This window comes from Leuciscus leuciscus (assembly GCF_965113295.1).
Source record: "Leuciscus leuciscus genome assembly, chromosome: 1".
Taxonomy (NCBI): Eukaryota; Metazoa; Chordata; class Actinopteri; order Cypriniformes; family Leuciscidae; genus Leuciscus; species Leuciscus leuciscus.
The window spans coordinates 75,717,074-75,731,568 of record NC_138725.1 but is presented as its reverse complement, the minus strand read 5'-3'; the positions used below and the strand labels follow the sequence as shown (position 1 = coordinate 75,731,568).

The following is a 14,495-nucleotide window of genomic DNA, read 5'->3' as shown; positions in this document are numbered from 1 at the left end:
CTCGGTGGGTTGGTGCTGTTTTGGCAGCACACGGAGGACTAACTGCATATTAGGCAGGTAATCATAATGTTTTGGCTCATAAAGATGATTGAGCTTAATCGGATTTACCACTTTACCAGCTTATGATACCAGCTAACCAACAGTATAACAGGATATAATAAGAAAACTGCAAAAGAAATTATGAACATGTTTTTTTTTATTTTTTTTTATTATGCATCTTTAAACAATCAAACATTAAAGTCTAACAATAATCATTACATGAAATAATCAAAATGGTTTAATGAAAACCCTTCACTTATTTTTTAAATGATCATAAACTTACGGTGAACATTATAAATGAAGATTAATGATTAATTTGAAGATTAATTTGTTTGATTTTAGTAAACAGAGCCAAACTAAAACAGTCGCAGAAAATGACCTGATGTCAACAGTGCGCAATCAGATATATTCTGGACGCACAACAAATCTAAAACTGTAGTCATCAGGACAGGGGTTAGGCAGGCCCATACTGCTGTTATTTGGAATCACCGCCATGTCATTTTTGAAGTCTTGGACATGAAAGACATTGTTTTGATTCTTACAGGTGAGAATCAATCTGTTGCTGAAGTGAATGGTGTTAGCGTAACTGTACTGATTACCATATGCTAAGAACCTTGCAACAGGAAAAGAAACACATGAGACACCATAGTTATTGCATTCCTGAACACTAAGAAAAACCTGGGCTTGCCACTGGACCGTCTTCTCTTTGTAAAGAGCACTAGGGTGTACAGGAGTGGAGAAGGTTTGGATTCTGTTATTTTGGCCATAGTTGTAGTAATAGTATGGGTAATTGTTGGTTGTGTCATTGATAAATACACTCCACTCATCAGAAGTGTAGATTCTGGGCAGATAATCATTACTCATGTTGTCCATTTTATTCCTGATCTTAGAGAAAGGCAGAGCATTGAACTGAAAACCACTGAGCAGACCAGTTAGGTACAGTTTCTCATGATTCTGATGGAGAACACTTGAGGAAAACTGCATTTCATACAATTTATCCACTGGGATCAAGAGGAAGCGGATGTGATTCAGGAGGCTGGCCTGTTGTTCTGAACTAATTTCATCACCTTTGTCTTGGATCCATCTCTCCAGAGCTTCAAGAAGAAAAGCTTCATCCTTCACAATCAGGTCTGAGCGCTGCAGCAGAGCGTCCATCATGTGAAAGGAGATGGTGCTCCACAGCGGAGAGCTTATGAGGAACTCACAGTTCCAGGAAAGATACTGAAGGACATTCTCCTGCAGAACAAAGTCACCTGTGCGGAAGCCATACTCGTACATTGATAGCTGTGTCCGGAAGGTGTTGTCTTCAGGAATGAGTGAAGTGAAGAGCCTGCCAACATCCTCCATAAGCGTCTTCACTCCGAAGATAAATGACAGCTGATGGAGACATTGAGCCGAGGTGATGGAAACATCAATTTCACGTGTGTACAAATACCTGAGCAAAAACAGATATTATTAGTTTCTATGTACTGTGTCATTAGTTCTAAAAGGGGTCATCCTCAGAAAATTGTGTCATTTGGGACAAAAAATAAAGGATTCACGATTTGTATTATTTTGTTGAAAAGGTTACTGCGAAATTTACAAAATCTTATTTTCCCACCTCTTCCAACATAGGGCAACATATCTCCACCTGTGATCAAATATGGGGCTTTCAGTAGACCAACTAAAAATTTACAGCCAGGTCCGACCCTAATATTTACAGGGCCAAGGATAATTTTTTTTATGGATGCCTCCACATCCCCCAGAACTAAATGAGCTATTTATTGTTGCTATACCTAATGCTAAAGTACTATTATTTCAACCTTGTCATAGTAAGATTATAATTTATATAAATTGTCACAGTCAACAAAAAGAAGAAGAAGAAACAAAACTCAGAAGAAAAACAAAGACAAAATCAATAATCCATTACATTTTCTTTCTAAATTATATTGTTTTGCTTAGGTGGACGGAACCATTATTTTCCTGTTTATCACCGTAAGGCCGCTTTGAAACAATCTGTATTAGTGCTAAATAAATAAAGGTAATATGACTTGATTTGACCTGAGAGAAAGGGCCCAATTAGGTATCAGCCTCCCCACCGAATGAAGAAGCAGGGGAGTAAAAATGTCATGGGGAGTAAGATTTCCATACAACACCAGCAACAGCGTGTGGAACTGGGAAGTGGTTGTAGCTGCTGGCTACAATATAGCTGTGTAAACCTTAGTCTATCTAAAGGTTTGAATACACTACACGGAAAAAGTCTCAGATTACGATTGTAATCCTTGTTCCCTGAGAAGGGAACGAGAAGCTTTACAAGGGTTACAAGGATGCTTTGGGAACGCCTCTGCGTGATTGTGTCTGAAGCACGTGTGTGAACTCAGTCCATTGGCATGGCGGAGCATCACAGGCGGGGTGACGTCAAGAGCAGGAAGCTATAAAGCTTCTAATAGGCCGAAGCAAGTAGATCACAGAAACGCAGGGAGTATGGCAGCAAAACGCAGTGTCTCGTTCGCTTCTCAGGAAACAAGGGTTACAGTCGTAACCTGAGACGTTCCCTTTTGTTCCGCACCATGAAGTGAAAACCCTCCACTTCAATGCATACAATTTTCTTGTGGAGGGATATCTGGAGTGAAGTATGGTCTCAACAACCTCAGTTGAGAGACCTGAGTCTATGAGTTGGTCCCCCTCAGAGGCCAAACCCACAGGTTCCACAAGTCTGGGCAGGGGTGAAGAATCGTGCCTCCTGCTTGAGACAGAAGTTCCCTCCTGACCGGAATCTCCAAGGGAGAGTCGTCGAGGAGGAACACTGGGTCTGAGAACCACCCTTTGTTTGGCCAGTACAGACTTATACAGTCTCAGCGGACCCTCTCCAGAACTCCGGGAAACAGAGCAATCAGAGGAAAAGCGCAAACATCCTGAGACGCAAGCAGATCCACTTCCACTTGGCCATACACTCCTCATATGAGCTTCACCACCTCTGGGTGAAGTCTCCATTCCCCAGGCCTCAGTCCCTGTCTCGACAGGATGTCTGCTCCTAAGTTTTGGTACCCTGGAATGTACATCTAATGGTACATCTGTCATGAACATGACGCGATGACAATGAGCTCCTAACACGGGACCTTGGGACAAGAACCAAGGCTTCCTCCATATGCCAAGGTGTGGAGACACCTGCACGTAACCTTGATCATGCGGAGTGGGTTCCCCCTCGGGGGAAAACCCCTTGGGACTGACTCAGATGCACTGACGCAATGTCTTGTGCCTGAGGCATGACCTCGCTGGAAACCTCCGCTCCCCGAAGCACAGAGGGTGGCAGGGATGGCAGACACTGAGAAGGAATGGGCACCACATAATGAGGTGGGAACTACTTACACTTCTCTTTACGGTCTTGTAAACGCGAGATCGAGCCACTAGATTCTTTATTGCATAAGACTTTCTTCTCTCGAGAACAAAAGTCAACAGGGGCAGAGCTAAAACTCCCGATAGTGCATTCCTGTACACGTCGGGAAATGTTATGAATGAATAAATGCTCCCTGTACGTGCATGCTCCTCGTAAGCAGGGAATCATTTAAAGTCATTCCAAACACAACAAACTCACATGGAACCATGCACCTCTTTGATAGGAGATGCAGGACAAATGAAAACAAAAGGTGTTCTAAAATCGGCTCAAAATATCAACCATGTTAGATCTCCTCTGATTGGATGGAATCATAGTCTGAATCTGAAATCTGAAAAACAGAGTATGATGCTAATTGTGGATGATAGTGCATGCACGTCATGTTTACAAATGATTGGAATTCACTAACATACACACGTTTAACTATCAAATCAGATTTTTATGAAGCGTTTGTGAATCTGGAGAAGAGTTTTCGGTTAGGTGCGTTTTACGCGCAAATTACTCATATAACTCAAATAATAACATTCAAAAATAAGTTAATATATTTACGATAGTTTAATGAATGAGCCCCATTGAATGTCATTGGCCAGTCTATTTACACTGGCGTGATTTTATGCTTCAGTATTCTTGGATAAAGTGGTTTTCCTCATAGCGTAAGATACTGACAAATAAATCAGCTTGCCATCAAGCAGTAATAACTTTCGTTAATACCTTTTATTTCTAAGGTGTGGCTTATTTATTTTTTAGATCCACAACCTTAAATATTCCAGTTTATCCGATTCATTGTCTAGACACAATAGGCCACCAAATACACCATTCCAGAGAATCACAAAGAATAGACTGAGAAAAAAAAGTGTGGTCTTCTGAAACTTACCTGAAAAAAGTAAGGACATGACGATGGCACGCCTGGCTGACATCCACTGTGAGGTTTCTGGACTCATTTGTTATGTTTAGTTCTGGATAAATCATGAGGATCATACTGTGGGCACAAATAGTAAACTCTGCCTCTTCACTGAGGTCTCGTACATTAATGCTGAAATCACAACCATATCCACTGTCAAACAGAAGACCAAGATCATCAGACAAACCCAGACTGTTATCCACAGAGAACTGAAGATCACTGGTTATGTTTGTACCTGCAAAGAAAATGTATAAAACATTAAAATGTTCCTCAAGTTCCTGAATCTGATAAAAAGCTGTGGTTAAAGCATCTAAAAAATGAAAAAAAATTCTGTGGAAAACGTCTAGGTTACTAATGTAAACCCAGTTCCCTGAAGGAGGGAATGGAGACGTTACGTCAGACGTGAACCTAACAAATTGAGATCTCACCTGAGAGCCCAATTAAATTAGAATGTAAACAAAACAAGCCAATGGACATTGCAATGCGAGTAAATCTTGCCTCGCGAACCACCCCCCGCAAAGCGGCATGAATGGAAGCGCGCTGCATTCGCTCAGTTAAGTTTTCCACAGAGGAGCCGAGACGGTGTGTCCCAGCCATTCAACGTTGGTACAGCAATTGTGGCGAACGGGACGTGATATCTCCGTTCCCTCCTTCATGCAATGTGGGTTATATTAGTAACCTAGACATTCCCCATTAATCAGTCATGTTCGATATTACATCAGACGTGAACTAACAAATTGGGATCCCTAACAAAACGCCACAGATGCTGCCCCTTCCAGTGCCCCGCATAAGCCGCCTAACCCCCTGCACCTGCTGAGGTGGAGAGAGGTCCAGACTTTAATGCAGAGAGCGTGTCCATCACTGCTGTTTCTTCTGACACTGGGAAAGTGTGCCTATTCCAAATGGAAAGGGACGCTATGGAGACCACATCCTGCCCGTAGGGAAGTTATATGTGGAGATTACACATATGGACTGACCGTTAGGGCAGTGCTACATATCTCTGTAGAGATATGGATAGGAAGGTCTCTGTGGTAGATCCAGCCTAGCTAAGTAAATAACGGCAGAGACGGCTCTGCCAAGGGAAAGATGTGGGCTTGCCAACGGGGAAGCTGTTCCGTGGAAGAATACACATGTGGGATCACCCGTAGGGGAATCGCAAAACATGGGCACCTAGTCTAACCCAGGGGCTGACCTTCTGGGCATAAACACAAGTGCTAGACCTAGTATCAGACGCCTCCGTCGAGACACCAGGCGGGACCCCCCAATTACTAGCTACTCATAGCCAGTACATGCTAGGACAGAGGTTCTACATGGAGATTGTAAAACTTTCTCAAATGTGTGGGGTGTCGAGCAGCCCGCAGCTGTCTGTCAATGAGGCCCCGTGCACCAATACCCAGGAGGAGGCAATGCTCTGAGGAAAGCATTAATCTGACCGGACATTTACGGGGTCTTCTCGGTAAGAAGAACATCAATCAACGAACAGACTCCACTTCAAAGCGTAAGCGTGCCTTGTAGAAGGGGCTCAAACTGATGTGATCGTGTCTAACAGTTCTGGGGGTGGCCACCTATGTCCTCTGCGTCCTATCCAGATACCAACCGTGGAGGTTCCAGAGGTCTGGACGCGGGTCGCATAAGGTGCTCCATCTCTGAGAAAGCAGGTCCTTCCTCAAATAAATTTACTAGGGAGGGGCTGTCATGAGGAGCACCAGTTCTGGGAACCTCCTCCCTGACCTTGCACAGTGTCTGTGCGAGAAGGCTCACTGGGGGAAACACATACTTGCGTAGGCCCCGAGGCCAGCTGTGTGCCAGCACATCCTTGCCGAGGGTCCCCTCAGTCAGAGTCTCCATTCTTTTGGGAGCATGGGCTGTTCGTCGGCTGCACAATTGATCTTGCCTGGAATGTGAATGGTGAAAACCGACTTCAGATGCTTCTGACTCCAGACATGCAACGGGAGTGTAGACCACCCTCATGGTTGATGTACGCAACAACTGTTACCTCTGCGACCTTCGTGAAGACCCGAGGCAACAGTGTCAGCCCGAAGGAGAGGACCTTGTACTGACATGCCCATCCCTCAAACGCAAAGAGTAAGAGTTGTCTGTGTCATGGGAGAATCGAAGCATGAATGTACACGTCCTTCAGGTTGATCGCTGAAAACCAATCTTGGGGACAAATTCATTCGAAGATGCATCTCTGCATTGACATCTTGAACGGGAGCTTGTGAAGGGCCTGATTCAAGACACACAGGTCCTAGATTGGCTACAATGAAGTATGGGCTGTAAAGCCCTGTCTTCATATCAGCTGGAGGGACCGGCTCTATTGCGTCCTTCGCTAGTAGGACTGTGATCTCTGGACGCAGGACAGAGGCATCCTTGTCCAACACTGAGGTGAACTCCACCGCTGAACTTGAGAGGACACCAGGCGAACTGAATTGCATAGCCGATCCTGCTAGTCCAAATGAGCCAGCGAGAGGGTCTGGGAAGCGTTATCCAGGCTTCCAGATGGCGTACAAGCAGGGTCAGAGGGACTACCGACGTACCCGCAATGGGGCAGCGTGGTGAAGCACAGGGGCCCGACGTGGAAGGCACAGTGTCCCGGAGTGGGGACTGAGTGTTCAGTGGCTTCACTGGCTTCCCTGGCTTCACGAGGCAGGGGGTGCATGAGGAGGCATCAGGAAAGATCAGGTGAGATCCCAATTCGTCAGTTTACGTCTGACGTATCGTCGAACATTACTGACTGAAGAGTCTGAAGAGCTATAATTTTGGCAAAATCTAGCAGATGTCTTACCAATATCGCAGGTCACTCCTGCATCCTCTGTATGTGTGCAGTCAGTAACACCCCAGCCTTTGAAGCAGCATTCCGACAGTATGCTCTCTGAGCCACTACAGTTCATGTCATCCAGCCAGATTGGACCAGAGCCTTAAAAGTATAATAGAATAAATATAATACTATTGTTGTTATCACAATGTGTATCAATCAAATTATCTTCCTCATGTTGCACCATACCTTCACCATGTTGTCCTCCAGGCGTAACTGAGATTGCTCCAGGAAAACCCATCTGACGACACACCACTTGTGCTTCAGCCAGGTCCCATCCGTCATCACAAACTGTTCCCCACTGTCCATCATGATAGATCTCCACACGACCAGATGAAGGCAGATCTCCGACGAGCCTCACTCTGCCCTCTCGCTTAGGCTTTGACTGCTCATCTGCCACAAGCAATCCATGTATATATTATATACACTGCCCGGCCAAAAAAACTGGATCATTAATATATTGATTATCATCATTATTAAGATTATTATGTTTCTACCATTTTATACTTTTAACCCCAATTGCCCAGACAGCAACATAGTATCAGCCCAGATCCGGCCCACATCTGCCCACACCTGGGCAGACACCATGTTGCTGTCTGGGTGATGGAGTGTGTAGCTTTTCATTTCTTAAACAAACATTTAGGAACACACCTATTTGGCACACCATCTGTTAAATTTACCTGACCAACCCTCAATATCTGTGTGCCGAACTATGCGACGCACAAGAAGAGAATGCATAAGCTACATTGTAGTGAACCGCAGAGCACAATCGATTTCCTGGGTAGACTATGAAATAACATTTTGAAAAATAAAGCCAGAGATAAAGAGTAATTTTATATTTATTGCTATCTATCACCGTCAGAAATGAATTAAGCCAAATACCTAGACTGTTTTCTATCATATTAAATTTGTAGGCCTATGACATCTTTAAATTTAAATTCTTAAATTTAGTCAATAAAATGTGAGTTTGAAACTTTAGTCTGTTTCAACCAAAAGCATCTTGTGCTGCATAAAGAGCATCTAACTTTGCTTTTAAATGTATTTACACAATTTAATGCTGCTCAGAGAGGTCAGTAAATGCCTTTTAACAGCAACTGCAAATGCATAATGCAATTTGATTAATTTTATGTTTTGCATGTTTTTAACATTTTGAAAACAGAAATATGAAATAAATTACAAGATGAAACGATTAGGAAATATCGATTTCATCTAAGGCGGTGGCTGGAAGTCAGTAATAGTTTTTGTGTTTCACTTTCCTTCAGTTATTCTGCTCACTATCATCAAGTGTTTTTAATAATCGAACAATCATCAATCAGTTAATCATTTAAGTACCTAATTAACTGATTCAGTGTTACTGGTTGCTCCCATATAACACTAGGTGGTGTTAAAACAAAGCGTCTTGCTGTAGCCTGCGGTGGACATCCAAACTGGCCCACATCTAGTGTGACCTCAGAAGCTACGCCCATGTCCAAATACGGAACATTCTCATTGGCCTGTTTTTTTTCAAAACCAATTCAGCGGAAACTCTGCCCTGCAGCCGATTCTTAAGATTTTATAGTACTGATGTCAATCACAGTACTGATTGCCTACACCAAACACTGAAACCTACCTGTCATTGTAACATTGATCCTAAAAAAACCTTTTAATCTAGAACCTACATACTGAAACTCACCTAATGTTAGTTGGATGTTCACCGCAGCATGCCCTACTTCGTTAATTTAACACTGGGGACTGATGACTCAAATACTTTGAGTAGCATAAATATAATTCAATTGAGTGAATGTAACTCATGGAAACATTGTAAACATATTGTCAATTTTTTTTTTTCAATACATAAAAAGCGGCAATTGCTTATGTATTATTCAATATTGTAATATGTTAACACAATATATTATTATGTACATTTTTCAATTCATTAAAACAATTGAATTTATCTCTTTCCATAAGGGCAATGCAATTACCTTTGAAGAAAATAAATAATATAAAAATCAACATTAATTGCGGGTGCAAAAGTCATGGTGATTCAATGCAATTGCAATGATGCATTTACATTGTTTTAATGGTTGCTTGCTACCTGGGTATTTTGTATACATATATTTATATAAATGGTTCATGAAAATGTGCTCAGAAAGCCCAGAACAAACAAAACAGAGCAATTTGTAAAATGAATAAGACTATATAAAGGACAATAGGCTGTGGAAAATCAGATTAGCAGCTTTGCATACCCAATAATTTTACAAGATACATTTTTATATTTGTAAACACATGCCGTTTTTGTCTAATATTTATACAGAACATACAAATGATTAAGGTATGAAGGTCATATTATAATTCAAATTTAAAGCAGTGGTATGTTCAGATACTAACCAAACAGAGTCCAACGCTGTGCTGACACAGGTAGAAACAGCAAGGCCCATACAAGGTACATGTCCAATCGCTTGGCGGAAACTCTTTAAACCAGCAAATTAGGATGGAAAAGATTCATGAAAGACTAACAATTCCTCTTGTATCTCATCTAAATATCTACCAAATCAGGTCAAGCATTGTGAGATAGGTATCACTTACATGTTCTACCACTGTCCAATCAAATTTGAGGACTACCTTAAATTTCATTTCACGAGAAAACAAAACCTGTGGTGTGCAGACAAAACCTGTCTGTCTGGCTTTAGGTTTGCCACACACACACAAAATCACAATAATACAAAGAGTAGGTTCACTTGCGTAACAATACTGCAAAATATAATGCGATATACTACATAATAGATTTCCATATACTGTATGGGAAACTAGTGCTTATATTTTTCAATTTACTGCAATATATGCATTGACCATGTATGGTTAATATTGATTCATATAAAAAAAATAAAAAAATATTTAGAAATAAAGACAAAAATAGCATTACATGTAATGTTCATAAAGTTTTATCCTTTATTGTGTGCATTTATTGCGCATACATGTTCCCATATAAATGTGAATGTATTGTACACGTAACATTCATGGAATGAGTTATAGCAGATTTCTATACAGCAAAATCCCCCGTGTTAAATTAACACTGCTCTGTGTTTATATAGTCCACACTCAGGGTGTTATAAGTAACCCTGAAGCAGTGTTGAAGTTAATGAGATAATTAAGTGATTAACTGAGTGATGATTGAACATTATTGAAGACACCTGATGTTAACAAGCATAATCACTGAAGGAGAAAAATCACACATTGTAAGTCACCATTATGGTGATCAGTGTATGCTACAGTTGGGCTCTTACATTTTTTACTTTAAATTTAGTTTGGCTGCTGTAATTCAGTTATAACTGCCAGATGCAACAAAGAGAAAAAGTGATCTGATGGTGTTGGTTGTGTTTTAAAGGTGAACTAAGTAACTTTTTTTACCTTAACTGAACAGCTTCGGAGTCATTGGAATGGTTATATTACTTATTTCGGGTTGAATGGTGGTCGTTTCGCACCCCCCTGGTGCCCGTGAGCGGAAAATACGCACTTGCAACTTTGAGCCGGCGGGCCGCCGGCCGCTGCGTCAGGAAGTCTCGCGTGATATCAGGTCTCGCGATGTAAACAATTGCTTTACGGCCAAAAGAAATCTTCTAAAATGCTGTCATTATTGCGCTCCCTCACGCTGTCCGAACCCGAATGAAGAAGACGTTTTAAAGAACGTCCCATATGCTTTGATGTCGTTGATCTATAGCCTCTGGTGTCTGAGAATCAACAACGAGTTTTTACAACAGCGTTGTCAAATATCTATTCCGAAGCTGTGGGGGGAGCTCTAGAGAGAAACCTGCGAGCAAAAAGCGAGAATACAGCGAAGAAATCCCGAAGCTACTGAGTGCTGCTTTAACATAACTTTTGACCTGAGTCACTGAACTCATTTAGAGCCTAATCTCTGTGTTAGGTTTACTTTATTGATTTCAACAGCACTGTTCTTGCATAGCATAATACTTTTTTTTTTATAGCATTTTCAATGTAATCCAAAGGATTTCTTAAAGTTGTTCTGAAACCAAAAGTTTTTCTTTTTCTTTTTTCATTTAGACACAGAAAATTATTAAGCATGTTGCAGTGCATTCTGGGTACCACCAATCAAAACTCGTTCATGGCTCCCATCATGCATTGCTGCACAAATAAATAATGAGGTTAATTTTCTTGTTAATTTCCTTTATTCTAACTATTTTATTTTATTTATGCTGTTTTTATGTGTCTTTTTAGTCGCTTGTTTTCTAATGTTCAGAGTTGATCTGAATATGCTGTTTATCAACATTGCTGAGATTCATACGCTGATTCTTGATGTCTGTGTGTGTGTGCCTAAATGAAAGGTATTTATAATTTTTTTTGTATCAGAATAGCTTAAGAAATCCTTTGGATTACATTAAAAATGCAAAAATTATTATATTGTACAAGGCCAGTGCTGCTATAATCAATAAAGTAAACCTAACTCAGAGATTAGGCTCTAGATAAATTCAGTGATTCAGGTCAAAAAAATATTATATTAAAACACAATCAACACCATCAGATCACATTTTCTCATTGTTCATCTGTCAGTTAAAACTCAGTTACAGCAACCAAACTAAATCTAAAGTTTAAAAAGTAAGGGTCAAGAGCCCAACTAAAGCAGACACCGATCACCATAATGATGACTTAACATTTGTGCTTTTGCTTGTTAACATCAGGTGTCTTCAATAACGCTCAATCATCACTCAATTAATCACTTAATTATCTCATTAACTTCAACACTGCTTCAGTGTTACTCATAACACTCTGAGTGTGGACTATATAAACTCCGAGCAGTGTTTATTTAACACGGGGGATTTTGCTGTGCAGGTCCCAGCATGTTTCGCTTCTGACTGTTAAAGGAGAGTACATGTTAAAATGAAGTGTCATTTCATGTGTTTTGCTCAGTATCAGCACAGTGATAGTCTCTTTGCAAAATATTTTAGTACAAGCAGGTGTATATAAAAACATTAAACATAAATATAGTAAATAATAAGTAAGGGATAATGTAGGGCGAGGCGGTTGTTATAGCGAACACAACCCCGACGGGCTGATCAGCTGATTCGAAGCGGAGGGGTCCTGAATCAGCCTGAAGGGGTTATATTTGCTATAACAACCGCCTCGCTCTACATTTTCCCGCTTATTACATGGCTACCTACCAAATAAATCAATAATTTGACACAAAATATTGATTTAAAAAGGAGTTTATTGATTTAAAAACGATTGCTTCTGCTAAAGAAAATAGTCCGTTCCGTCTCCACGGTTAGAATCCTGCGTCCATAGCAACGCACTGTTTTCCATGGCAACGGTGTGTTATCCTTAGCAGCGGTGTGTTATCCTTAGCAACGGTGTGTTATCCTTAGCAGCGGTGTGTTATCAAGTAATAACAGACCGCATTCTACATTAGAATTCAACCAAGCCATGTAATAATGAAAAATAACAAATATATTACATCATAATATTTCATAGCCTATATGTGTATGTATATACTGCATGAGTAAATATGTTCAATATTTTTATTCACATGCTGTACCATATCTTATCATTTGTGCATCTATATGTTATGAAGGGTATTACTGAATATGAAATTACATTCTGATATATAAGTAAATATATTTTCAATATATGAAATCAGAAATTCCTTATGTATTATTCAATTCATTAAAATATATTTACACAATATATTATTCTGTGTATTTTCTAATATACCATTAAACAATTTAATATATTAATCATTCATATTTTAGGAAGTATATTTCTTTGAGAAAGGTAATTTCTGAGCATATTCTTTGTTCTCAAAAGTCTTTGATTAAATAAACCGGTCTGTTTGCTTTTTCATTGTATTCATATTCACGAGAACATTCCAGGGTGTTGGCATTCCAGTGACGTCTGCGATCAGACCTGGCTTTGAACCGGACTTGAGCATGACGCAGCTGAAACAAAGCGTTACATATTGCTGCAGAAAAAAGAAAAGTGTGTATTTAAGGTCACATATATTATCAAATGAGACTTTTGCTCAGTGATAACTAAACCATTTTGGATCTGAGCAGAAATTAAAACAACAACAATAAATTTTACTTTAGCAATCAGAGGGGAGGAGTTAAACAATACTACAGTTTAAAATATTGAATTGATTAAAATGTCTGTGATCATTTAACCATAAGCATGCAATATTTCATTAATTTTGTTTATGATGGGGCATCATTTTATTTATATGCTGTCATAAAATACATCGTAATTTATTCCTGCTGTAATCCAAATCTTCAGGATGTGATGCTTGGTGTGAGGAACTGTTGAAGAGTGGGATTTAAAAGTTGTATGTGAATATTTATGACAGTCTAATGCAGTTCAACCTGTGATGTGGTTGATTGTACTGCTTGCTGTTATACTCACTCAGTAAATGCTCAATCTTTAATTCTCAGACCTGTCTCTCTCAAGTTATAACAGCAACAGATCCAAATTCAAACTTTTAATTCAGGGATATTTATCTCCTTCCTCACTAATGATTGTAAATAATAATAATAATAATAATAAAATAATAATAATAAAAAATGGTCAAATGACTGTCAGCAGTGGCTGCCAAACAAAAACGTAAAATTAAAGTAAAATATCCTTATTTAAATACAGTGCAAAAAACTTTACCAGAAATATTTGACAGAAAACTGTTGTTTTACAGGTATTTCCTGAATTAATTCAAATGTCTGGCAGAAACAGAACATTAAACACTAAGATATCTCTCACGATCTCAACATGTTATTTTATTACAATCCAGTTTGACTTTATTTCTTTCATTCAATAAGTTCTTATTGAGAATAACAGAGGTTTACATACTAATGTTTGGTTCAACTTTATTTATACTCTATACTCTAATGACACTTAGTTGACATGTAGTTGCAAAGTTACTTATTCGCAGAATGTCTAAAGTGGACTTTCAAAATAAAGTGTTACCTAATGTTGTATTAAAATTAATAAAGTTACCAGAATGTCACCATTGTGATTATCGGTGTTTGCTTTAGTTGGGCTCTTGACCATTGACTTTTTAAAATTAGTTTTTCTTTGGCTGCATGCTTCAACTGTGTGTTTCTAATAAACATTTGTTATGACAAAAAAAAGTTGGTACCGTATTAGCGTTGATATTGTGTGGTCTGAAGCACTGATGTCGCTTAAATTCAAACATATGAGTACATTAGCAGTTCATTTCACATGAGTAGCCTTGTTATATTGTGGCATCAGTATTATAACGATCTGATAGTGTAACTAAGTCCACTGAAGCAAGCGTATGTAGAACCCAAATGCAGTTTAATGAAAATCAGACATAGAAACAAAAGAACATGGCAAGGCGTGGCGAAAACAATCTCAGAAACATGAACTTA

At 39.6% G+C, this 14,495-nt stretch overlaps 1 protein-coding gene across 1 annotated transcript in view; it reads right to left on the bottom strand.

The window, feature by feature from the left end:
* Positions 1 to 220: 220 nt before the first annotated feature.
* Positions 221 to 14,495, bottom strand: part of LOC309500009 (scavenger receptor cysteine-rich type 1 protein M130-like) — a 59,244-nt gene continuing 44,969 nt past the window's right edge. Inside the window, exons 7-11 of the mRNA XM_082171552.1 lie at positions 9,496 to 9,578; positions 7,318 to 7,521; positions 7,099 to 7,230; positions 4,287 to 4,548; positions 221 to 1,474 (exon numbers count right to left, since the gene is read on the bottom strand). Coding sequence (XP_082027678.1) covers positions 439 to 1,474; positions 4,287 to 4,548; positions 7,099 to 7,230; positions 7,318 to 7,521; positions 9,496 to 9,578 — 1,717 coding nt within the window. The 3' untranslated portion in view covers positions 221 to 438. The remainder of the gene's footprint in view (positions 1,475 to 4,286; positions 4,549 to 7,098; positions 7,231 to 7,317; positions 7,522 to 9,495; positions 9,579 to 14,495) is intronic.